This window comes from Martes martes (assembly GCF_963455335.1).
Source record: "Martes martes genome assembly, chromosome: 1".
NCBI classification, from domain to species: Eukaryota; Metazoa; Chordata; class Mammalia; order Carnivora; family Mustelidae; genus Martes; species Martes martes.
Genome location: NC_137888.1, coordinates 75,578,104 through 75,605,508, shown reverse-complemented (window position 1 = coordinate 75,605,508; position 27,405 = coordinate 75,578,104). Strand labels below are relative to the sequence as shown.

At 42.6% G+C, this 27,405-nt stretch overlaps 1 protein-coding gene across 1 annotated transcript in view; it reads left to right on the top strand.

Annotated features, from left to right (window-relative positions):
* MINDY4B (MINDY family member 4B) overlaps positions 1–16,193 on the top strand; it is a gene marked incomplete at both ends in the record, with an annotated part of 36,899 nt that extends 20,706 nt beyond the window's left edge. Inside the window, 4 exons of the mRNA XM_080801878.1 lie at positions 353–425; positions 1,012–1,173; positions 11,976–12,156; positions 16,051–16,193. Coding sequence (XP_080658004.1) covers positions 353–425; positions 1,012–1,173; positions 11,976–12,156; positions 16,051–16,193 — 559 coding nt within the window. The remainder of the gene's footprint in view (positions 1–352; positions 426–1,011; positions 1,174–11,975; positions 12,157–16,050) is intronic.
* Positions 16,194–27,405: the final 11,212 nt, after the last annotated feature.

Sequence of the window (27,405 nt, the reverse complement as noted above, 5' to 3'; positions counted from 1 at the left end):
GGAGTGGTCGTGTGTCACTGTCCTAAGCCAAGCGTGCCTTGTCACTCAGAGCAAACAGTCTCTCCACCGCATCCAGCACCCACAGAGAGCACACACACATAGGAATCTGTCACTTCGGCCTTCCCCCTTCCCCCAGCTGCATCCCTAGCTTTTCCCCATCGCCTCTGCCGCCTCCATCCCAGAGGCTTTTCCGGTGAGAGACGAGAAGGTGCGAGGCACACGGGAGGGACAGTGACCAGGCAGACTCACTCAACCGCTGCTTTGTGCTGGGAGGTGGAGGAAGGAGAGGCTGCAGGGTGCTGCTGCGGTCCTTGTCTCTGACCGAAGGCTGATGGCGCCTCGCATTCCGCAGGCTTCAGAAGGACCTGGATGCTTCCACCACTCATCTGCTACAACCAAGTGCTGGGAGTTTCCTGTGCAGGCAGGTAGGTGGGGAGGTGTTGCCTTTCTCTTGTAGAATCTGAAATAGGCTTTTTTTTTTTTTTTTCCAATTAAGCATATTCTCTCCTGAAGTGATGAGTAACCGAGTTATCTTTGAAAGACTAAGAAGATGCTCCCCTGAGTTTGTTATCAGAGTCTACCTTCTAATTTCCACCACGGTCTTCCCAGTTTACCTCTGAGAGCCCCACATCACTGAGATTCTACAGACCTGTTAGAAAATACCTTGACAAAGCCCACCAGGAATCCCTAGTAATGGAAAGAAAAGTACTATAACAACAGCTTCATGTACTGCTTCTTAAATCACAACTATGGAAAGCAGAGTCTAAAAGAAATGGAAAGGGAAGGGGGGCAAAGAGATCTGAGTGGGGCGCGTGAGGATCTCTGGGGTGTGGCTGAAGAAACAAAGTCACTAATGTCTGCGATGTGTTTTTCCCGAATTAGATATTATGTCATTTCATTCTTTTAAGTAAAACTGGTAAAATTTTGCAGTGATTATTAAAAGAAAAAAGAAATTCAGTCCTTCTGTCGTCACTACCTAAAATGTAAACATTTGTAAACTATATCATCTAGGCAGTTTTGAACATGATTCTGACCGGAAGAGCCAGCCCAAATGTCTTCAATGGCTATCAGAGGGGAGAGTCGCAAGAAGTATTACATGGAGTCCTGACCCGAAGTGAGGTTGGGTATTTGCGGTGGTGTAAGGATGTCTCAGAGGATGATAGACTTTCGCAGGTGAGTGTGTTTGGGTTCTCAAGCACACAACCAGAGTGTCAATGTTTTGGTATTTTTTTCAGTCTCTATATTAAGGCAATGAAAATCTGAGCTAACTTTTTCCTTTACTATATTCCTGCCTACCTCCCACCCACGACATACACGCATACAAACAGAGAGACTTTCAGAGTTTCAATGTAAATATCCAAGTCTACTGTGCTTGCTCCATATTTTATCATATGCATTTTTATCTAGAGTACAGGTAATATAAGTAACAGGCAAATAACTTTTTTGGAAAAAAAATATTTGAAATATACAGATGAAAGGCAAGCCTCCTCTCTCCCTATCCAGCTACAGGCCTCCTTCTCAGAAATCAATATTCTCAGCAGCCCATGGCTATCTTCCCAAATCTTTGTTTATGCAAATGATACATATTTTCTATCCATTGCTTAAAGTTTAAAAAAAAAATCACTGGGGAAAAAAGCCTTCTGCCCCACTCCTCCCTTAAATTCCTCTCAAAAAGATTTCCAGCCCAGGAGATTTACAACCTCTAACAAGCAGAAAGTAGAATGTGCCATTGAAAAAAATAACCAGAGAATTAAGTAAGATGTGATTCCGCAGAAACAAACAGGAGAGAGGGTGAGAAAGCAAACAGACCCACCCCAAACCGCAAATCAAAGATGCTTCTGTGATATTTTCACAAAGATCTCCATCCTAAAACCCAGGGAAGGCAAGGTGGGTTCAGTGAAAAGCCACTCTTCTCTGGAGTGGCCAGGAAATTAGCTGGGATGTAATTCAATAGGAATTACCCCTCCCCCCAAGCCCTTCACCCGCCCTGACCTCTCCCAGCCACCAGCACCAAAGGAGAGCCTTGCTGCTCAGTGCCTGTTCTGTCCTTCACCCTCCCAGTTCAGCTCAAAATCCTTTTCGAGCACGAGACGTCAGGCTTTAAAAGATCCCTTTATACCCGGAGCTTCACTTGTCTCCCCTCCTGCTGTTGGCTTCAGCCACAATGCCTTATTCATGAAATCCACATCCCGTTATACCTACAAACCATGTAGCTGAGGGCACCAGAGAAGTAGAGCTTGACCATAGCAGAATTAAGTACATTTTGCATACAAGCATGTCCAAAGTTTGCTTATTATTCCTTGAGTTTGGAATCTAGGACCCTCACAGAAAAACAAAAAGTGACAGAGAAGTTACAAGTTAAAAAAAAAAGAACCCATTCCCATCACCCAGGGGGGTCAATCCTTTCAGCAAAGCTTCCTTTTCTTTTTCTTTCTTATATAAATATATCCTCTGCTTACTCTATGGAAACCTGATTTCTATCATCTAACACAGATATCTGTATGTGCCAACAAATGTATGTCCTTCGTCATATTTAAAGGATGCAAAGAGTTCCACGGCACAGGTGTGAGAGACCATGCTTGGAATATACCCTGGACAGAGAAGGGATTTGTTATTGTTATAAAATTCCTAATCACTTGGTTTTAGATAATCTGGGAACTCATTTTAGGATTTGATAGATCTAGAATAAACAGGAAAACTAAGCCACAAAGAAGAGAACTATAGATTTCACTTTACCTATTTTTCTCTCTTTTTTTTTTTCCAACCACACACGGTCACTTGGCAGTCACAGTCAAGCACTCCTCACCTCTCCCAGCCCAGTAACAGGCCAAGACTTAAGTTTGGAGAAAAATGGCCAGACACACGAGGGGCAAGTTTCAAGGAGCAGGGGTCACAAAAGCAACAGTTGTAATTTGACTGTTTTGTCTATGATTACAAAGCTCTTTCACACGATTTCACTCAATTCTCACTATAAACTACTGAGATTTAAAGCAGCGTTTCTTGCATTTCAGTCATTGGCATAGGTAATTCGTGGCTTTGTCACAGCTCCACACCTGCTGCACGCTCTGCCATTATTTGATTAATATTTTTCTTTAAATCAACTCACTTTAAAAATTTGAATATAACCATTTCTGCAGCAGTAATACAAGCCACAGACTTGACATGCTCATTATTTTTTTCCCCCCTGATGCTTCAAAGAAGTAAATAAACAGATTTTGTTTTAAAGCTTACCCCTGGGCCACTGGCTTCCTGCCACAGGCCACCAAATGGCACTTGTGCCGTGCTTTGGAAACCCGGAATATAGTGAAGGGGGTATCGTAACGTGCAGGAAGCGGCCCTGACCGGAAAACCTGGAGGTTCTGCCCTTCTGCCCCTCACGGGGTGTGACTTGGGCCGGTCACTCACCCTCTCTACAGTGGTTTCCTCATCTCAGGCTAGTGTCCTAACACCTGTTCTGCAACCACGCGACAGATGTGAAGAGCAAACTAGATCATGAATGCCAAAGCCTGTTGGAAAGCAGAGTGACCTGGACACATATAAGCGTATAATGATGATAAAGGCCGTGCTCATTGATCATCTCCCAATTGTGAGGCTCTGTGTCCAGATACAAAGGATGAGTCACACATGGGCCAGTACTTAACACAGACACTGACCGTCTGGGGAAGGAGCTAGACAGTAAATGATGGAGAACAGTGCTCTCAGCACTGGCTGCGCACTGAAATCACCTGGAGAGTTTGGTTTTCTAATCAACTTATATTTCAGAGCAGTTTTTTTTCCTCAACAAAATTAAGAGTAAGGTACAGAGATTTCCCATATATTCCCTGCCCCCACACATGCATAGCCTTCCCCATTATCAACATCCCCCACCAGAATTGGCATGTTTGTTACGTTGGTGAGCCCATGGTGACACATCGTGATTATCCAAAGTCCACAGTTTACATTACCAACTCGGTGTGGTGTACCGTATGGATTTGGACAAATGTGTAATGACATGTGTCCACCATTACAGCATGATACAGAGTAGTTTCACTGCCCTAAAATCCTCCATGCTCTAACTTGTCATCCCTCCCTCCCCCAATCCGAAGCAACAAACTCATCTTTCTACCATCATCTATGGTTCTACCTTTTCCAGAATGTCACATGGTGGAATGATCGAGTACGTAGCCTTTTCAGATTGGCTTCTTTCACTTAGTAATATATAAGTTCAAGGTTCTTCCCTGTCTTTTCACAGCTCAATTGCTCATTTCTTTAGAGTGCTGAATAACATTCCATTACCTAAGTAATACTCCATTGATGTACCAAGGTGTATTTTTCCATTCACCTACGAAAGACATCTTGGTTGCTTCCAGGTTTTGGCAAATATGAATGAAGCTGCTATAAACATCTGTGTGTAGGTTTTTATGTGGACTTAGGGTTTTACCATCCTTAGACAGACACCAGGGAGCATGACTGCCGGATATATGACAAAAGTGTTCAGGTTTTGTTTTGTTTTGTTTTTTTAATTTTCTTTCTTTTTTTTTAAGATTTTATTTATTTATCTGGCAGAGAGAGAGAGAGAGAGATCACAGGTAGGCAGAGAGGCAGGCAGAGAGAGGGGGGGAAGTAGGCTCCCTGCTGAGCAGAGAGCCCGATGTGGGGCTCGATCCCAGGACCCTGGGATCATGACCTGAGCCAAAGGCAGAGGCTTTAACCCACTGAGCCACCCAGGCACCCCGAGTGTTTAGTTTCATAAGAAACTGCCCAGCTGTCTTCCAACGTGGCTGTTCATTCTTGCATCCCCACCAGCACCAAGTGAGACTTCCTCACTGCACATCTTCACCAGCATTTGGTGTTGTCAGTGTTCTGGATTTTGGCCATTCTCAGAGGGTTATCATGGTATCTCATTGCTGTTTTCATTCTCATTTCCCGGATAATATGGGATGTGGAACATCTTTGCATATGCTCATTTGCAATCTGTATATTTCATTTCATGGGGGGGTCTGTTGAAGTCATTGGCCCACTTTGAGAGCTTTTAAAACTACCAATGCCCAGGTCATCCCGCAGAACACCATCAGGTTCATGTGTGAAGGACCAGAGTGGGCACACAGGGCCCCACACTCAGAAGACCCTGCCCTCAGTCTAATGCTCTCCTGTCATCCCTTTAAATTCTTACTAATTTTTGAATGAGGGTCTCCACATTTTCATTTTGCACTGGGCTACAATTGCGTAGCCAGTCCTAGCCAATGACCCTATTCCATTTGGTCTAGAGAGCATCTGAGCATTAGGATTTTAAAACCCATAAGAGATTCTTATGGGCAGCCAGGTTTAGAAACTTCTGTTCTAGATCAGAACTGCCCAACCTCAGCATGACCGACATTTCAGACTGGAGAATGTGCTTGTGGGTGGGAGCTCTCCTGTGCATTGTGGGGTGTCTAGCAGAATTCCTGGCCTCCACCCACTAGATGCCTCTAGCTCCGCCCCTCGATGTGACAACCAACAATGTCTTCAGACCCTACCAAACATTCTATGGGGGGACAGAATTGCCTTGGTCAAGCTAATGCTTTAAAGGAAGGACAAAAACTCTCCTTAGACCTAACTGACTAAATCCACGTATGCAGAATTGGAAAACTAGCTATTGCAACTAACATCACAGGAAAGACTATCTTCTTTCAAGTGGTGACAGCCTTCTGCTCCTGTAAACACTTGCAAGGCTTTAGGGACCAGTCTCCGACCTTATCTTAAATTAAAATTAAGTAGGTGTCTGCTAAAGAGCTACTAAGTGGCTCTGAGAAAAGGGACCATGTCAAAGGAGATGCTAGAGAAAGGGAGAGAGAGAGTGAGAGACTGAGAGAAAGAGAGCGCATGCCTCAAAGAGTCAAGAATTCACAGAGATCCAGCACTACCATTTTCTCCGGAGCACATTTCTTTCTGCACAAGTCAGCTCAGCCCAGTAGAGCTGCTAAATCATGCTTCACAGAAAATTACCTGCAGAGCCCAAAGTACCCTCCAGTAATAAAGCGGATGTTTGTCGGGACCTTAAAGTAAGCCAAAAGGCCAAGGCATGAGGTAACAAGTAAGAGCTTTCCTACTGAGAAAGTGACTAATGTGGCAAAATGGACCAGACAACAGGACCAACGTGTAAATGCTCACTCATAAATCGGAAGTAGGGCACAGCACGGAAACTGCTCGCGTTCACTTTAAAATCTCCATAGAAGTCATATCTACAATGCTTCTGTCCTTTCAAAAAGGGACTCATGTGACTTTTCAGCCTTCCTTCTTGGACTCTGTGTTCTCTCTCCAGGGAGACTCCTATGAGTCCTTCCCTCAGTGAAAATTGCCTGCAATTGTGCACTAATGGCTTAAAACCCCAAGGATGTTTATTATGTTGTCTCTGTCATGCACTTGGAGTTTGGTTTCAGAACAAATGTATTAAAGAGCAAATGCTGGCTGGCGGCTAGTTTTCTTACTTGAGCTGCTGAGCTATATGAATACATTAGACATATACATGTATACATATAAAGTTTTATCGGAAGGGGCTTTTTTATTCTTTTTATATCCGCTCATTATCTGGGGGTAAAAAGCAATCCATAACTCATCTATATTACTCAAATAATTATATCTATAATTATGTTTTATATATATAGGTATAATTTGAGATATTTTTTCACTATCCCTGGAGATGGTGATTAAAGGAAGTCTATATGAAGCTTATTTGTTCATTTTAGTGTTAACAGCCTCTTGTACAGAGCATGCCCTGTGTGCTAGGCTCTCTCTGAGCCATTCGTTCTCAAGAATTCCTTATTTCATCTAATCCCTACTTCCACGCAAAGGTGGAAGTGCTAGTTTCAGTCCAGTGTCCGTGGTTTGACCATTGATTTTAGACCTGAGAAAACCCAGACAGAGCAAGGTGTAGGCACTTGCCCTTGGCCCCCAGTGCGGTGTCAGAGCCAGGGTTAGGATGCCTGCTCCACCCACATCAGAGCCGAGGCTCTGCCCACTGGGCTGTGCTGTCTGTCATTACCATCTTTTCTTGTCTTCTGGTAAAGTCATCAATACAAAATGCCAGTTTGGGGATTATACTCTATCATGAGTGCTTTTATAATCTATCATATCTTCATATTTACATATAGATATAGATTTGTATCATGTCATCTATAATCTGTTGTAAGTACACTGATGTTAGATTCTAACATACATTTATTTATTTATTTATTTATTTTTAAAGATTTAATTTATTTATTTGAGAGAGCGAGCGAACAAGCATGAGTGGGGGTGGTGGGGAAGGCAGAGGGAGAAGGAGAAGCAGGTTCCTCACTGAACAAGGAGCCCAATGCGGGACTCGATCCCAGGACTCTGGGATCATGACCTGAGCTGAATGCAGATGCTGAACTGACTCAGCCACTCAGGCACCCCTCTAATATTTATTTTTTTTAAGATTTATTTATTTTTATTTGAGAGAGAGAGAACACTTGTGCGGGTAGGGGGAGGGGCAGAAGGAAAGAGAATCCTCCATCAGATTCTCCCCCAAACTCAGAGCCCAAAGCGGGGCTTGATCCCAGCACCCTGAGATTGTGACCCAGGCCAGAATCAAGAGTTGGATGCTCAAGCAACTGAGCCCTGCAGGCACCCTAGACTCTAACATTTAGATGGTGGCAATACCATGGCTAGGTTTTGGAAAGCATGACTCCAAAAGCTAGAAATTTATACATTGACTTTTAGGTGAAAACCCTTGTGAGTTGGAGGTGACTGTGAACAACACGTACTTGGGGCACACCCTCTGAAAAGTATCCGCCCCCCTTCGCCTGCTGGTTTGTCACACCGTGTCTTTCAGGTATACTACCGAAGGACGTGCTTGGTGGCACTGAGAGGTGCTAACAGAAGACACATGTGACCTCAGTGCATCCGAAGCCTCATACTTCAGAATATTCTATCGTAGAACTGAAATACCTTACACAGCAGAAGTCTGCTCAGAAAGACCTAGATGGGGTTCCAGAACGGTGCTCTCTGTATCACTGGATGGAAGACCCCCACGGTCAAACCCCTTCCTTTTTGCTCTGAGCAGGGTCACTCCTCCACCCAGGATTCCTGAACGTGCCAAACAGGTACTTAAGTGCTGTATGGGTATATAGCAGCTCCTGCCTGGGGTGAGGCTACAAATCGGAAGATTACATGTATCCACTGATAATAAAAATCGAATATAAGAAAGGTTTCGGAGTTCAAAAATAAACCCCAACATGCTAAAAGATCCCGCTGTCCAGGTGAAACCCATCTTATGAGGCTACATCTGTCTTCCTAAAGTAAATCTCTTCTTACTCTGGGATAAAATCGCAGAGACTGCAAAAACACACGTCTTTCAATCGCAATGTCACAGCCCAGTGGGTGAGATTTAAAAAAAAAAAGAAATGGAGTTCTCATTAGATGCCACGGCAAGCCCCCCAGAGCCCACCAGACTGACAGTTCCCTCGGAACACAGCCAGCTACCCACAAGCTGAGGCACTATTTTGAAGCCTCCCGTCACTTTTCTATTTGAAGGTACAGGTTTGAGTGTGAGGTTCCAATACCTAAGTGAGAACATAAAGCAGTTTGAGTCTAACACCATCTGGAAAGCCTTAGGAGGTTCACATTATCTTCGCACCTGCCATGGAGAAGAAAAAGCAACTCTGATTTTTAGAAGGGACTGAAGTCATTTAGGTCTTGCTGAAACGACTCCCCTGGCAGCCCTGGTGGAGCACACCACCATCCCGGCCATACCCTCTTCCCACTTTAAATTCCCTTGCAAGAGACTAGTAGGAAGAAATCCAACCAGAAAAGTACCCTGTGAAGCTCCGCCTACGGCGCTCCTGCCGGCACCCCGCCCCCCAGTTGCTTAGGTAGCACCCGGCCAACAAGACAACATACCTGCAAACTTGTCCAGGGGAGTTACAGCCACTCTGTGCTCCAGGTGCAGAGAGGAGAGCCAGACCCTCCACAGTCACACACGCGAATCATCACCAGGAATCAGGGAAGAAAGCACAAATCTCCAACACCTTTCTCCCATTCCCATTACCAAACCGGGCCCTTGAAACTTGAAATATTAAGCTCATTATGCAAACATTCTAAGCGCCATTGTTCTAGATGGCCAAAAAAAAAAAAAAAAAAAGAATTACATGGACTCAATCCTTGCCCTGTGGTGTTTAGAATTTGTCCATCCATCATCCTGTACTTATAGTTTTACACTGGCTTAAAGGATACATGTCATGAGAGGCTTGATTGCTGCATGGAACACTGGCCTTATTACACAATGAGTGAACTTAAGGAGAAAGGTATTTTATTTATAGCACTACTGTATCACCAGTTAATTTCCTTTTTTACCATGGCAACGCGAGGCGACACACACAAATTCTGCATTGGCGGAATTTCACCAATAAAACATATTTAGAACGTGGCTTTTGGGGGTGGAGGTTAGCTGATGCACTGTCTACCCAAAAGCAAAACAAAGTCTTTTTTTTTTTTTTTAAGATTTTATTTATTTATTTTACAGACAGAGATCACAAGTAGGCAGAGAGGCAGGCAGAGAGAGAGAGGGAAGCAGGCTATCTGCCAAGCAGAGAACCCGATGTGGGTCTTGATCCCAGGACCCTGGGATCATGACCCGGAAAGCAGAGGCTTTAACCCACTGAGCCACCCAGGCGCCCCAGCAATACAAAGTCTTAACTGGAAGTTCCAGTCAAATACATGATGGGGTCTACTAAGAAAAGAAGGCGAGATAACATTTGGCTGCATTCAGGTGGGAGGGACTTCATTTTGTTTTTTCCGGGCTCACTTTAAACCAGGTGTATTCTCAGCTGTAATCTTAAGGCTTGCCTCTTAGAGTTAATAGCCAAACTACTCTGGCAGTCATACATGCCATTTTCTCTTCTACTAGAATCTCTGAAGGCAGGCGAGGCTCTGCCTGCCCAGTGTGCAGTCTCTGTATGGTTACTTTGGGCGTGAGAGATTGTTGTATTATAACTGCTACGTCTTCCTCCTACTCTAATAAAATCTTGAATAGCTTTGGGTTCAGAAGAGAAAACTATTGCATTGTTGCCGAAAGTAACAACAGTGTGGTGTCAGCACCTCCCAGAGAGTTACCCAAGTGCCAGCTGAATTTTGCCTACGTTATAAAAACTCCGAGAAACAATATCATACATGTCTGTATTCTATTACATCCATCCAGATGTAATTTACAGGGAATTTCATTGGTGGAAAATCAGCCCAAATTCAATTCTTTTGGGTTGCAAAAGAAGTGACATTTTCTTGCAAACAGCCCTAAATTTCCTCATTAGTTTATCCGAGTTTTCCAACTTTAATAATTCCATGTCCTGCAGATCTTATTTTGGTTACGTCTAACCTGAGTACACAAGGTGCCAACGCAAGAAGGCATAAGAAAGAAAGTGCTTGTTTTATAGCTAATGAATGGTTACAATGTTATTTGGAACTTGTGGGTGGATTCTTGGAATGTAAACACATTCTATGGCTTCCATGGCACGTCCTCTGTGTTTTATTTCCGACGTAGCTGGTGGGCAACTTGCCCGTTTGGTATGTGAGATGCTCATATTATACTCAGCGCAGAGGGGCTAATTCTCCTGTGAGGAGATAAGCAAATCCTGCAACCACTATGAACATGTCCAAATTAAGGCACTAGGCTTGGACTGCTTTTTTAAACTACTAACTAAAACAGAGTTTGTGTCTTTCAAATACAGTGTTTTTCCTATGGTAGCTGAAAAGTGAAGATCTTAAAGACAAAAGCATTTCCGAATCACCCCCTCACCCACAACTGAAGAATTTAAACTAAAGCAAAAGGAAGAGATTTGAATAGAACTATTGAGAAATCCAAATGTCAAGTTATTAGCCTTTAATACGTGGGTTTATGAAATGTGATAATTTTTCAAAGCTGGATTTTCCATAAAACAGAATTTGTTCTTGAACATACAGGACAACTCTAAGGACTGAACGGAGAAAAGAAGCAGAATTGGACCCTTCGGCTACAGGCAGACACGCCAAGGCTGAGGGTCCAACAGCTCTCCCTGGCATCACGTGAAAATGATGTTGTTGTTGTTGTTTTCTGGGTAGTTCATGCTTATTTCTTTACATAGAAAAAAGTAGTTTTTAACATTAACAAGTTTTGATGACAATCTTTTAAGAAATATGTGCTTTCTTGTCTCTTTAAACAAAATGGTAGCTATCATATATGGAAATGCACTTTGATATCAGGTTCTCTGGGCTACAGAAGGTGCCTCTCAGAGTGGTACTCTTGTCCGTCTAATTCACTAGCTATGAGAATTCAAGGCCGAATTGATAGTTGCATGCAAAAGCTAGATAAACTAGTTAAAGGTGCAAATTTAATATTATTATTGTAATGCTAACCTAGGATGCTCAGCTCTTGGTACATCTTCACATCTGATGTGCGTGTTAACATGCTGGTATGTGTCTATGTATGAATGTTTATATGTATGTCTATGTTTTCCCCTCACTTCCTGGAAGCTCTTTCCTCCATTCAAAATATTCTCCATTTCTATATTCTAAATATTCTCTTTTTCCTATATTCTAAATGGTGTTTCCAGAAGTCTGACCACCTGCTGAATGAAGTACTGTCCTATCGTGGGCACAGAAGTAAATATACCAGTCAATGATGAAGACAAGTTGAAGTTCTCTTATTCCAGCCCTACACTTACGTCTCAGTTTATCTATTATTCTTTACTTTACTTCCAAGGCCAACTCCAAACGTGGAGTGCCTCCATGTCTCCCATGAGGCTGTGCCCACTCTGCAGCGTCCCGGTGACACCACAGCACTTGTGCATGTAAACTTGCTCACCACAAAGCCTTTGCTTCAGATCTCACGGCACGCAGAGCGGCCCACGCACCTGCACCTGCAACGAGAAGCCTCCGAGCTGCTTTTTGATTACGATGACGTATCAGCATCTGCCGTGATGCAGCCAAATCTGTATGTTCATCTGCATTTGCCTCTTCCCTTCCAGGTGGGCAGCATGCTGAAGACCCCCAAATTACCTATTTGGCTGTGCAACATCAATGGAAACCCCAGTGTCCTTTTCGGCACAAACAAACAGCTCTTATCAGACTGGAGAGTGGAGCGTCGCTTTGATCTGTACCTGTACGGTGGCCGGCACCCCCAGAAGAAGCCCGTGCATCTCACAGTAGGTGAGCATTTCAGACTCTAAGTGCTGAGCCCTTTAGGGCGCTCAGAAAGACACGGTGCCAGTGTTTCGCCGCTGTGTGGGTGTCCATGCTCGCCTTGCAGGAAGACGCTCGGCCTTGAGTTCTGAAATGAAACCCACGCACGAGTCCCATGGGTCTAAACCCAAGGATTGTAACCTGGATAGTCTGCAGCTGCCTTAAATAAGAGCGGCGGGTTTAGAAGTAGCACAGAGGAGAATGGTCGAGTTTCATTCTTCTGCATATAGCTGTCCAGTTTTCCCAGCACCATTTATTGAAGAGACTGTCTTTTTTCCACTGGATATTTTTTCCTGTTTTGTCGAAGATTATTTGACCATAGAGTTGAGGGTCCATATCTGGGCTCTCTACTCTGTTCCACTGGCCTATATGTCTGTTTTTATGCCAGTACCATGCTGTCTTGGTGATCACAGCTTTGTAGTAAAGCTTGAAATCAGGTAACATGATGCCGCCAGTTTTATTTTTGTTTTTCAACATTTTCAACATTTTTTCAACATTTCAACATTTTTCAACATTTCCTTAGCAATTCGGGGTCTCTTCTGATTCCATACAAATTTTAGGATTATTTGCTCCAGCTCTTTGAAAAATACTGGTGGAATTTTGATTGGAATGGCATTAAAAGTATAGATTGCTCTGGGCAGTATAGACATTTTAACAATGTTTATTCTTCCGATCCAAGAGCATGGAATGGTCTTCCATCTTTTTGTGTCTTCTTCAATTTATTTTAGGAGTGTTCTGTAGTTCCTCGAGTACAGATCCTTAACCTCTTTGGTTAGGTTTATTCCGAGGTATCTTATGGTTCTTGGTGCTATAGTAAATGGAATCGATTCTCTAATTTGCCTTTCTGTATTTTCATTGTTAGTGTATAAGAAAGCCACTGATTTCTGTACATTGACTTTGTATCCTGCCACATTACTGAATTGCTGTATGAGTTCTAGAAGTTTGGGGGTGGAGTCTTTTGGGTTTTCCATATAAAGAATCATGTCATCTGCGAAGAGAGAGAGTTTGACTTCTTCCTTGCCAATTTGGATACCTTTTATTTCTCTTTGTTGTCTGATTGCTGTTGCTAGGACTTCTAATACTATGTTGAACAAGAGTGGTGAGAGTGGGCATCCTTGTCGTGTTCCTGATCTTAATGGGAAGGCTGCAAGCTTTTTCCCATTGAGGATGATATTTGCTGTGGGTCTTTCATAGATAGATTTGATGAAGTTCAGGAATGTTCCCTCTATCCCTATACTTTGAAGCGTTTTAATCAGGAACGGATGCTGGATTTTGTCAAATGCTTTTTCTGCATCAATTGAGAGGATCATGTGGTTCTTCTCTCTTCTCTTATTGATTTGTTCTATCACATTGATTGATTTGCGAATGTTGAACCACCCTTGTAACCCAGGGATGAATCCCACCTGGTCATGGTGGATAATCTTTTTAATGTGCTGTTGGATCCTGTTTGCTAGGATCTTGTTGAGAATCTTAGCATCCATATTCATCAGTGATATTGGTCTGAAATTCTTTTTGGTAGGGTCTTTGCCTGGTTTGGGGATCAGGGTAATGCTGGCTTCATAAAAAGAGTCTGAAAGTTTTCCTTCTGCTTCAATTTTTTGAAACAGCTTCAGGAGATTAGGTGTTATTTCTTCTTTGAAAGTTTGATAGAATTCCCCAGGGAATCTGTCAGGTCCTGGGCTCTTGTTTTTTGGGAGGTTTTTGATCACTGCTTCAATCTCGTTACTAGATATCGGTCTATTCAGGTTGTCAATTTCTTCCTGGTTCAATTTTGGGAGTTTATAGTTTTCCAGAGGAACAAACAACTTCTAGGTAGGAGAAACAACAAAAGAGAAAGAATCCCATCCGCAAAAAGCCCTCTCCAGGACCTTTTACTTGTGAGCACGGGGCATGTAATGCCTGAGGGGAAGAACTGGAAGAATGGACGGACCGGGGCAGGGAGTGTTCCAATCGGTCAATTCCATCCTACAGCTGATCAGATGACCATCCAGTGACCTAATTCAGCACACTGAGAGTGTATTTCTCTTCAGATATTAGAGGGCCTGCTAAGGGCCAGGCACTGAGCTAGACGCTGCGAAAGCCATGATAACAAGGCATAGTCCCAGCAAAATGTAAGAGGTTCCGGTCCACTGGGAGAACCAGACAACCACACAGGTCATTTTATTTCAGTTACAACCATATTCATTTAAACCCAAAAGGGAAAAAGGCTAAATTTTAACTGTCTCTAAACTTGTAATGTCTTTAAGCACTGGCCTTTTGGACAAGGGAATAAACACGATGAGACTGGGCGTCTGTCGTGGGTATCTTGGTCTTACTGGTGGAGGCTTGATGTTTGACTTGGCCTTTAGCATCACAGGCCTGGTGTTCAACAACTTTTCATGATAATGACTGAATCTGGAAAATTATCTTAATGACTCTTTTATCTGTGCAGGTCCTAATTCTTCTTTAATTATGGAAGATATATATTAGCTCATTTAATTTAGGGGGACATTGGCAATATGTTCCTTAAAATATTGTTCCCACTTTACTCTCTTCTTTGAGGAAAGCATCATTTTTTAAAAGATTTTATTTATTTATTTATTTACTTATTTATTTGAGAGAGAGAGACAAAGAGAGCATGCACACACATGCTCAAGCATGGGGGGAGAGGCAGAGGGAGAAGGAGAGAGAGAATCCCAAGCAGACTCTGAGCTTAGCACAGAGCCCGATATAGAGCTCAATCCTGAGACCCTGAGATCATGGCCTGAGCCAAAACTGAGTCGGATGGTTAACGAACTGAGCCATCCAGGTGCCCCAGAAAACATGTTTGTATTAACTCATAGGCATTGCAAGAATTCTGTTCTGGGCACTGTATTGGAAGCTGTACACATAATCCCAGTAAATTCTCCCAGCAATCCTATGAGGTAGATACTATGATATCTATTTTCACATAGAAGACACTGAGGTAACCAATAAACAGTTGCTAGCTGAATAAACGAGGCTCAGAGATGTTAAGTACCTTCTCAAATGGCATATGAGACAAAGCTGGTTCTCTCTTTCTCTCTTTTTTAAAAGATTTTATTTGAAAGAGACAGAGAGAGAACACAAGCAAGATGAGGCGCAGAGGTAAAAGCAGATGCCCCCCTGTGCAGGGAGCCCAATGTGGGGCTCGATCCCACAACTCCAGGATCATGACCTGAGCTGAAGGCAGACGCTTAACCAACTGAGCCAGCCGGGTGCCCTAAGACAAAGCTCATTCTTGAACCCTGTTCTTGAGCACCTCACTAAACTACCTCACACTTCACACAAAAATGTAAATGTACTCTTAGATGCACTGAGAAGTGATGAGCTCTCCTTCCTCCTGGTTTTCCTGATAACTTCCTGTAGCCTACACTTGGCTCTACGTGTCACATCATGGTGCTGGAATGTGTATCACATGATATATCAATATTCATATTTCAAAATACACAAGCACCCATGCTACCACAGACTTGTTCTGTATAGGGCATTTCTACACACCATCTACTGGAATCCCCCTCTGCTTAACCAATTCTAGGAACACAGCTCACCGAGCCCAATTCCTGCCCACCCATCATGTTTTTCTTCCTTCCTGGCTCCCTCTGGAATGGTATATATAGGCAAGGGCCTAAATGCTGGCCGTTTGGGGTGCCTGGGAGGCTGTCAGTTAGGCATCTGACTTTGACTCAGGTTCTGAAACCAGGGTCCTGAGATGAAGCCCCAGGTCGGCTCCTTGCTCAGCGGGGAGCCTGTTTCTCTCTCCCCCTCTGCCCCTCCCCCAGCTCTCTCTTGCTCACTCTCTCTCTCTCTCTCAAACAAATAAATAAAATCTTTTTTAAAAAATGCTGGCTGTTCCTCACTCAGATACTCACTCCCATCACTGGGAAAGGAACCAACATGAAGACGAACATGTACCAGGAAGACGGTTTTCTCCAGTGGAGATGGCAATCAGAACCAAGTGGAGAGAAGCCACCATCAACTGGCATGGAACCGTTCCCTTCCTCTAAAGAGAGAGCCAGGATGTGCAGCGATTTCTGAAGTGTGGAGCTGCTCGGCGCAAAGCCACATATGGGGGTAGACCCTTTACTTCTACATTCCTCATTCGTGAACCCCAATGAAAAACTCCAATAGTCACTTTTTCTTTTTGCACCCCCCCACCTTTTTTTTGGTCTTTGTGAAGCCCTCTGCAGTTGTTATCGGTGCTGTTGAAGAAACATAGTCCCTTCCAGCAGGGGCCGCAAAGTGTATTCCTTCCTTTTATTCAATAGAGCAAATGTTATTTTCGATCAGTCTTTTCTTGGTGTGATTCTCCCTGAGGATGATGGACGCAGGCAGCTAGCTTTCATTTGGGGATGAAGTCATCAGTGATGCATCATCAGATTTTTAGTTATGGCAAGAACTCAAGCCTTCTCAAAGACTTCCCGGTATGGAGAGCATTCCTTTCCAAGGTTACATTTCACATGCCCACATTAGCAGGTTCTGGTCATTAAAATAGTAAATGGGCTTCTTTGGGCTTGGGGCAGGGACTATTCCTGGTAGTGTGGCAGCGATAGTCGTCGGCTTATGGGTTCAAGTCAAGGCGAGCACACAGGAGGAGACATTCCTTCTACCAGTGCTATGTTTGTTTCTTGTCTTTATAAGCTGAATATAAATATATAGACAGACAAACAGATAAACTGAGAAAGAAGTCTTATTCCTAGGTAAAATAAGATTATATATAACAATAGATTCTCTTCTTATGTCATTATTTAAAGGGAAACAATCCTTTTTAGAATGTGATCTTTCCCAGTCCTATTGAATGCCTACACTTTTTCTGAAGAAGTACACAGAGTAAGACACCTATTCTTTCTTTAAAAAGTACATGGAGACCATTTAGACCTTTTTCCAAACCCACTCCACTGGTCTGCCAACTCACAGACTTAGGGCTCTGTATTCACAAGCCAAAGGTTAGATCGCAAAGAACACCTTTTCCGAGCCCATTGTCCAAATTAATTTGTGAAATGCATTTTCATTTGGCTCAAAGAATAATGTTTTAACTTAAGGAGCATGTAGAAAATGAAACTTCAAGGTGAATAATAAATTATGTCAAAAAAGAAAGCCACATTGCTTGGATTGCTGATTACAGTATCTTTATTACTTTGATGTTCTCATGCAGGATTTGAAAGCCATTGGATAAATACGCAGATCCTTCTTGACCCTTGTTTTATTTGGTCTTAGTCTTAGCAATATGGTGCTTTTCCTGAGGTGCAGGCCTGTTTTTTGTTTTATGGATACTGAGTCATTTCTAACCAAATGTGCCTGTTGGAGTGGACTGCTGGAAAGTGTAGGGACAATGAGAGACAACAGCACGAGCTTCAGAGAGGACGTTCCCAGCCACAATTAAGAGATTTCACTCAAAATGTCTCAATCAATAAGGACGTGCTTTTCCAACAAGAATGGTCCAACAAGGGATCCATGACTCTCTTAGGTCAATCGTGATTCATTTCCTAGGGCTGAGAGCAGGACACTTGTTACCAGAACAAAATCGGGGTTCTGCAGAGGGAAGAAGGTTGAGATGACTGTTGTGTAGACAACTGACCTGTCATCCTGACAAAAGGCATTTTTAATTGGCCTCATTTCTGAGTCTATTTTTGGTCCCTACCCTATTTTTCCTTTGAATTTCTAATTTATTTATAATTTGTGTTACTTTGCCATATTTTATGTGTTGTGACTTGTCTTAAATTACTCCTGGAACAAATCTATAAGTAAGTAAAATAATAGAGGAAAGATTAAGAACCTATGTTTTATATATAAAGGTATAATAATTTTGATATATGTAAAGGTATTAATCGCTTTTCATGTCAATGTTGGAAAATGAGTTTTTATTTTGTCTTATTAGCAGGGCAGCCAGTAACTTTTTTTGAAAGGTGGAAACATGTTATTTAAAAGGAGCTAGAAATGTCCTGGGATAATCAGATCACCTTTGAACTTTCTGTGTTCTGAGAAAAATGACTTCAATTGTCCGGTCAGCTGCTGCTTCTTTTTCTTCTTCTTCTTCTTCTTCTTCTTCTTCTTCTTCTTCTTCTTCTTCTTCTTCTTCTTTTTAATTTTAGGTATATTTATTTATTTTAGAGAGAGAAAGAGCACAAGGGGGGAGGGGCAGAGGGAGAGAGAGAGAATCTCAAGCAGACACCCTGCTGAGCGTGGAGCCCAGTGCAGGGCTGGATCTCACGACCCTGAGATCACAGCCTGAGCCAAAACCAAACTTAACTGACTGCGCCACCCAGGTGCACCATGTCCTGTCAGCTTCTTAATCAGTCAGGAAAAAGTTACTTGCTTGAATACAGAAATGAGTAATTTTTCTGAATAGTTATGTAAACTAACTGTATCCATAGTGGGACAGTGTCCTTGAGGAGATGGTAAATACTTTTTTCTCCTCAATATTGACTTGGAATCTATGTCCCTCAAAATTATTCTGTTCTTAGAGAAGACGCGCGTATGACTTTTTTGAGTACATGTTCACCACAGTGGCAAGATGAGGTGGGAGCTGGCCTGGGGCAGGCAGCCTGAGAGTCCCTTCGCCCACACTGGCTGGATTTGACATTGGGTTCACCAGATCTGTGCAACCTGCAGTCATACCTGGACCTGATTTTATTTACAAATAAGTAACACAAACTGTTGACTGTTGTAATCGCCTTTTCAGCGCCTTGGAGACACAACTGTTCGTTTGTTCACTCAGGGGACCTTTCTAACGTTCCCTATGTGCCAGGCGCTCCGCTGGGTGCTGGAGAAGTATGCTGAGTACAGTCAGCTGTGGGCCCTCTTCTCTCACGGAGCTTAGGCTCTTCTGAGGAGATGACATTAATCGGAACACCACTTTAATGAATAAAAACTTGAAAACTGAGATAAGCAGTCAGAGGGAAGGGATTTCCGATGCATAGTATCTTAGAATAAAGGCCTGGAAGTCCAGGAAAAGGTTTCTCTGCAAACAGATGGTTAAGCTGAGGTAGGAAGCTGAGGTAGAAAAACCAGGAGGGTGATAGAGGGATGAGCAGGGGCAGAGCCCTGCGGTGACAGTGCTTAGGGACCAGAGAAGCCAGTGGGGCTGAGGTGCAGAGGGCAAGGTAGAGAGGGGCTGGGAAGCAGCTTGTGGTGGGGGGGAGGGAAGGACCGACCATAGGACAACCTTGGAAGGTTTTAAGTGACCTGGTAAGATTTGCATTTTGAAAAAAAAAAGCCTCAGTGTGGAGAATGGGCTATAGAGAGCCTGGAGGGGATGTAGAGACAAGTTAGGAGACTATAGCTGTGGTACAGGGAAGAGATGGCCAGAAAAAGCAGTGGCAATAAAAGCAGACCAAAGTGGACCACTAGGGAGCTACTTATCAGTAAAACAGAAAAGACCAAGAGATTGCTTGGGGAGGGAAGGCTCAAGGGTAGGGGAAGGGAGGAGGGGAGGAGGAGGGAGGACTCAAGCATGACTTCCAAGTTTCTGATTTGAAAACAGGTGGAAGTTTGGGCCTCCACTGAATTTGGAAACACTAAAAGAATGGCAGATGTAGAGATGAGGAAATCCCGAATTCAGTCTTGGATGGAACACTCACGTGGAGAGGAGGAACAGGGGACTAGAAAGGGGGACCTGGCACTCAGAGGAGAGGCTTGGACCAGAGAACTACATCTGGGAGTCTTGATGGGAAGGAGCATGAGGGTCTGGAATAAAGGTGCCTAAAGGAGAGTAGGAAACAAGAAGAGGGCTGGGGCTCCAACTGAGCCCTGAGGAATTCCAGGGTCAGCAGTCAAGTCAGGTGTGATGAGCCTGGGAAAGAAGCAGAGAAGGAGCGGACAGGTACAAGAGGCAGCCAGCCGGTGATACCTAAATAAAAGGTATTTTCAGTCAATGACTCTTAATGTTAAAGTCAACCAGAGGGGATCAAGTCTGAATAAATCTGGACAGTTATTTTCAGGATAGCAGTTTAACTTTAATTCTGTAGAATGTAATCATACCCAATCTCCTTCCCAGAAGGACTTAGAATGGCTGACAACTGGTCAGCCTTTTCCAGAACTTTGTGTCTTTTTTCTGTTACTGAAGCTCATGAGAAAACTTCTCACTACTGTCCACAAGGTGGTGCTATGAGAGGGACTTTTTTCAATCCCATGATCAAACCTAATTATCAAGTGAACATGGGTGATTCAGTCACACACACAAAAACCCAGTAAATAATTATAAAATTGTTGTAAGGGTTATTCAATCTTTGTGATACTTGGAACTGCTATCTCTAAGCATGGTGAGAGGAAGTATTCTAACCTAGGAATCTTCCTCTCTCTCCTGCTCTATTGGGGGCAGCAAGAACTATAAATGTTAACTTCAAAATAGCCCCACATGCACCACCCCCTTCCTGGTGTGGGCACCCCCTGGCTCTCTGCTGGACTATTACCATAGCCACCCAAGTGTTCCCCTTATTTCTCTCTTATCCCCTTCCTGTCCTTTTTCAACACAGCAATTAGTCCTCTTTCTAATACTGGAATCTGACCATATTATAACAATTCATATTGCTATGTTATGAATTCATTGTCATGTAGTGAGGACAAAATACCAAAATCTTAACATGATCTACAAGAGCCTGTAGGATTCAGCTCCTGATTCATCTCACGCCACTTTCCTTCTCATCACCGTACTACACCTAAGCCACACTCACCCCCACTTCAGGGGCTTTGCCTGTACTGTTCCCTCTGCCCACAACGATCTTCACTCTTGGTCCTCAGATCTCTGCTGAAAACCACTTCTTCAGAGGTTCCTTCTCTGATGTCACCCTCCTTCCAATAGCTCCCCTGGTTCATTTCTCTTAGCATCCTAATCTTTATACCACTTGCCATGATTTACAACGACATGCTTATTTGTAAGCTTATGTGTTAAATGCCTAGCTGCCCCTAGACCAGTGGTTCTTAAGCTTTTTGGTCTCAGTACACTTCTATGCTTTTATAAATTATCAGTGACCCCCCCCCAAAGAGTTTTGTTTATCTGAGTAATATCAATTAATACTTGTCCTATTAGAAATCAAAACTAAAAATTATTTAAATATTAATTCACTTAAGATAGCAGTGGTGAAACTTCTCACATATTAACCCAAGACAGTATTTTATGAAAAACAACAATATTTTCCAAAGAAAAAAATAGTGAAAAGAGTGTCATTATTTTACATTTCTGTAAATCTGTTTAATGGCCAACTTAATAGAAGATAGTTATAGTCTCACATTTGTCTCTGCATTTAATTTGTTGTGATATGTTTTTAAGTTAAAATGCATGACATATAACAGGAAAAGGAAGGAGAAATTTAACAGCTTGTGGCTATTCTCCTTTGATACTACACCAAAACTCTACAAGTGGTCATGTTTTAAACATTAGTTACAGCGTAGAAACTGGAATCATATCAATGAATTCTTCAAACGCTGTTACATCAAAATCCATTCGTGTATATTGCACCATAAGTGGATCTTTCTCATGCATTTGTCATTTGAAAAATATTGGTTTGTAGGGGCACCCAAGTGGCTCAGTCAGTTGTGCCTCTGACTCTTGATTTCAGGTCTTGATCTCAAGATCATAAGACTGAGCCCAACCTTGAGCTCCATGTTCAACAGGGAGTCTACTTGGGATTCTGTCTCTCCACCGGCATGAGCATTCACTTGCTCACTCTCTCTCTCTCTCTCAAATAAGTAAATACATCTTTTTTTAAAAAGAGAAAGTACTGGTTTCTTGAATTGCAAATATCCTTAAATGACATTTTATAATACAATATCCAAAAATCACATTAGTTACTAATGAAATACTTGTACATGAAAAAACACGGATGGAGCTCACAAACATAACGATGAAGGGAAAAAAACCAAACGGGAAATAGCCCGTTCTATAAGGATCCATTTATATGTAGTTCAAAAACAGATAAAACTGATCTGTGGTGATAAAGGTCAGGAGAGTACATACCTTTGGGGGGCAGTGACTAAAGAGGAGTAAGGAGTTTAGTGGGGAAGTAATAACGTTTTATTTCTAAGTCTGGGTGCTGGCTACACAGTTGCATTCACTTGTGAAATTTTTTCAAAAATATGCACTTAAATTTAGGCTTTTTTCTGTATATGTTATAGTTAATAAAAAGATTTTTCCAAAGAAGATATTTGAGGATAGACATATAGATCAATGGAATGGAGTTATGAACCCAGAAATGAGCCCTAAATTTCATAGTTAATTGATTTTTTACAAAGAGGCCAAGACAATTCAATGGGAGAAAGAATGGTCTTTTCAACAAACGCTGGGACAACTGGTTATCCACATGCAATAAATGCTTTTGGACCCCAACCTCACACCATATACAAAAATTTAATTCAAAGTGGGCCATAGATTTAAGCGTAAAATCTAAAAATATACCACTTTTAGAAGAAAGCATAGGAAGAAATCCTTGTGATTTTGTTTTAGGTAGTGATATCTTAGGTGCAATACCAAAAACATAAGCAACAAAAGACAAGATTGATAACCTGGACTTTCTCATTAAAACTTTTGTACTCCAAAGGACAACCATCATGGAAAGGCAATCCACAGATTGGGAGAAAATATTTATAAATCATGTGTCTGATAAGAGACTTGTATCCAGAATATATAAAGAACTTGCATAATTCACTAATAAGACAACTCAGTTTTAAACATGCAAGTGATTTGAATAGACATTTTTCTAAAGAAGATCTACAAATGACTCAATAGGCACGCAAAATGATTTTCAACATTATTAGCTATTAGAATAATGAGATATCACTTTACACTCACTAGGATGGTTATAATAAAAAAGACAAGTGTTGCTGAGTATACTAAGAAGTTAGAACACTCATACATTACTGGTGGAAATATAAAATAGTGCAGCCACATTAGAAAACAGTTTGGCAGTTCCTCAAAATGTTAAATAAAAAGTTACCCTATTACCTAGCAATTCTATTCCCAGGTATGTACCACCAGAAAAACAAAAACATATGTCCACATAAAAAACTTGCACACAAATGTTTATATCAGCATGATTTATAGTAGTCAAAAAAGTAGAAACAGCTCAAAGGTCCATCACCTGATAAATGAATAAACAAAAAATCGTATATTGCTATAATGGGATATTACTCAGCCATAAAAAGAATAGACAACTATATCATAGTTGACTATTACATAGGTGAATTTCAAAAAATTATGCTAAGGGAAAGAAGTTAGTCACAAAAGACCACTTATTGTATGTTTCCATTTATATAAAGTGACCAGAACAGTCAAATCTATAGAGGCATAAAGTAGATTAATGGTTGTCTAAGGTGGGGGATGGGGGAAGGAGGAGAAGTGGGTAGGTGGGGAGTGGGGATGGATAGCGACTGCTAAGGGGTACTAGGTTCCTTTTGGGGGATGAAGAAGTGTTCTAAAATGAGATTATGGTGATGGTTACACACTCTGTACATATAATAAAGAACATTTAAACAAGTAAACTTTATGGAATATAAATTATATATCAGAATATATCAGAATATAAATTATATATATATATCAGAATATAAATTATATATTATATAAGGGGAACTAAAACCATTCTGGTGAAAGGGACCATAGTAAAATAATAAGGATCTGACAGGTCTGCAGAGACAAAACATCTCTGCCTCTAACCAGCATGTTTTGAGAGGCGTAACTGTTTCTGGGGTTGGGAAGTGGTAAATGTTTCATCACCATCCCCCACCCCCAACATAACCAACACAGCTCCCTACAAAGACACTGGCATTTGATTTGTTTCATACCCTGAACTCAGACTCTTCCCCAACCCAATTAAGTCCTTTGACCTTGAATTATCTTTTCTTTTGCATGCGATTATAACCCCGCAAGAGGGAGACAGCTGGCTCCTTCCTCTCCCTCGGGGAGTCCCAGGGACACCCAAGTTAATCGCACTGTAGGAGTTAATCAGACTTGACCAGGCAGAAAGACAGGGGAGCCCTGATGGGCAAAACAAAAGTGGCAGGTGAGCAACCTGCTTGGCCGCTACTTAAAAGTAAGACAGATGCACTAACTAAGCAATTTAAAACCACAGGGATGGGGGCGTGGGGGGAAGAGGTGTGCAAATGAGCTGGCGAAGTGAACCCAACCATCACCATGACTGGACATAGTTGCCGTCGGTTCATGGGACGCTCAGAACGCAGCAGGCAATGCCAAGCTCATGACGAGGTGTGTGCGCACGTGTACACGGAGTCATTTCCTAACTGAATCCGGTTCAGAATAACATCATCCATAAGAGACTCCAGAGCCCGAATTTAATAAATTTAATCAAAATGCAGAACGTTGTTACATGCACAAGGCTGTAATCACGGCTCGAAGTTAGTTACAGCTGCCCGAAGCTACCGGCATGTAAAATGAAAAGCCAATTTGAAATTTCGTCCACAGAATGAGATTTCCTATTTTGAAACAGGAATGGTAGCACAGAAAACACTTTGCTCCTTATCATGGTCTGGGTCACTTTGCCCTGCACACTCAGGTTGAGGCTGCTAGCGTATGGAAAAGGATGAAATCGTTATCCAAGAATTTAACAGATCCCAGGACATAAAGTATGATGGATCTCCTTGTTCTGCCCTCAGTGTGGTACCCCTTTCCAGGACCCACCAAGGAAATGTATGTTCCAACCAACAGGCCACATCTGGGTTGTTTTTTTCTAGCTTCTTCTCCCCAGAAATCATCAGGGAGCTTTTGGACAGTTTTGTTTACATGGAGTCTGTTACTAAGTAAACAACTCTTAAAATCATAAAATCCAGTCCCTTCCATTTTTCTCTGCACCTTCTTTACACAAACTTGCCTGTGAGTCATCTTTTGCCTTAGAAAAATAGATTTAATCGGTCCTTTGGTGTTGACGGAAAGGTATCTTTTGGTTATCTACTCAAACAGCTCCCGTTTTTTATGAGAAAGGATAGAGAACAAAGCAGGGGTGATGCTGATGGGAGTGGGGAGGGGGGAAGAAGGGAGGGAGGAGAAGAGGAGGATGACAATACGAGGGAGGACAGAAGGACCCTCCAGGGTACCTCAAGACAGACTGATAAGGGGCAAGCTTCTCAGAGAGGACAGAAAACAGTACAGCCTAGTAATTGTATACGTTTCATAGTAAAGCTGTAACAGATACCCGTTCAGTCAGAATAGCTGACTCCTTGTGTTAAGTTTGGCTTGTCATTTTGTTTCAGAAGGAAACTGTATTCCTGCCCCAAGCTTCAGTTTTCTCGTTTTTTAAAAAGATTTTATTTATCCATTTGACACAGAGAGAGAGAGAGATCACAAGTAGGCAGAGAGGGAGGGGGAAGCAGCCTCCCCGCTGAGCAGAGCCTGACGCAGGGCTCCATCCCAGGACCCTGAGATCACGACCCAAGCCGAAGGCAGAGGTTCAACACACTGAGCCACCCAGGCACCCCTCAGTTTTCTCATTTTGAAATAACTACAACCCACAAACTATTTCCAAAACTATTAGGAAGACAGGAATTCCATGAACAACTTTAGGCTCCTTCAGACTGTAGTGAAACAAGGAAAGAAAAAAATGACTCAAACTTTAGTGAACTTTAATAGGTAAGAACTGGGGATAAATTTTTAAACACAATGTGTCTACAACATTTTAAGGATATGGTACTAAAGAACATAATAGGTAATGTTTCCTTAATCTTCAAATCATATTCCTAGTTGTTCAAATAGTTGTTGTTGGGGCACGTGATTGGCTGAACCGGTTAAGCGTCTGCCTTCGGCTCTGATCATGATCTCAGGGTCCCGGGATCAAGTCCCATATCAGGATCCCTGCTCCGCAAGGAGTCTGCATCTCCCTCCCTACCACCCCTCTACCCCCACTTGTGTTCTGTTTCCCTCTCTCTCAAATAAATAAAATCTTCAAAAAAAATTCCATAGGGCAGAATTATTTAAGATTTTATTTTATTTTTTTAAGTAATCTCTACACCAAGCATGAAGCTCAAACTCACAACCCTGAGATTGAGAGTCACATGTCACACTGACTGAGTCAGCCAGGCGCCCCCAGAAAACAGAATTTAATGCAAGATGGCAGGGAGGTTCAGACTTGTACAAGGCCACTATCCACATTGACTAAAGCAGTCTTTTCCCCAGTGCTCCTTCCTGAACCCGACCATTCTGTCACCCGCCCACCCCACCTACCCCTGAGCCCTACAGCATCCTGGGAACCTCTCATTCCTTTCAGCAACCTGGCACAAGGAAGCACCCACTGTGACCTTTCTCCTCGGTCAAACCCCAAGAGCCCTCTGCTACAACAGAAGAGATTCACACTCAGGCTGAAGTCTCACCTTCCTACCACCAGCTATCTATCACACATGCTTCTTCTTCTTTTTTTTTTTTTTTTAAAGATTTTATTTATTTATTCAACAGACAGATCACAAGTAGGCAGAGAGGCAGGCAGAGAGAGAGGAGGAAGCAGGCTCCCCGCTGAGAAGAGAGCCCGATGCGGGGCTCGATCCCAGGACCCTGGGATCATGATCTGAGCCAAAGGCAGAGACTTTAACCCACTGAGCCACCCAGGCGCCCCGTCACACATGCTTCTTTAATATTTGATTTAAATCCCCACTTGGGAATAGCTTCAGTGTCTAATATTGTACTGGAAATGCTGTTTACATAGCAAGAGAGAGAAACACACGACAAATTTCCAGACTGACCCACCTCCCTCACTTTATGTTTTAGCTCATAATCAAAATAATCTTTTAAAAATTGTATTTAAATAGTGTTGTAGCAGCTATTGGTACAGGTTGAAATTGGATTTAGTAGGTGTTTTCCAGGTGAGGAAAGAGATTCAGAGAAGGTGAGCAAGCTGTTCGAAGTCTTATGCTGAGTAAGTTGCAAGGCCAGGGCTCGAAGCTGGGCCTTCTGATTTTGTCTGGGGCTCCTTCCCCTCTTTGTTCCACTGACACCTGTGTACGCTGCCTTAATGGGAGATAGGCGGCTTGGTGGGGGAGAGGAAGGGCGGTCAGCCACCTTTTCTAAGGGCCCTCGGACCAGGGAGCCTGGCAATGTTCCCGACCTCCGAGCTGGAGTCTTGAGGGGCAAAGGAGGGGGTGACATCAAAGCTGAGCACTGCTCTGACATCTCTGAAAACCCAGACTGTGCCCTTCCGGAGTCTGTGGCAGGATATCTGAGTTTCAGAGCCTTTCTGTGAGACTCAGGACACTTCTGCTTCCTCTAGCAAAAAGTGAATGCTG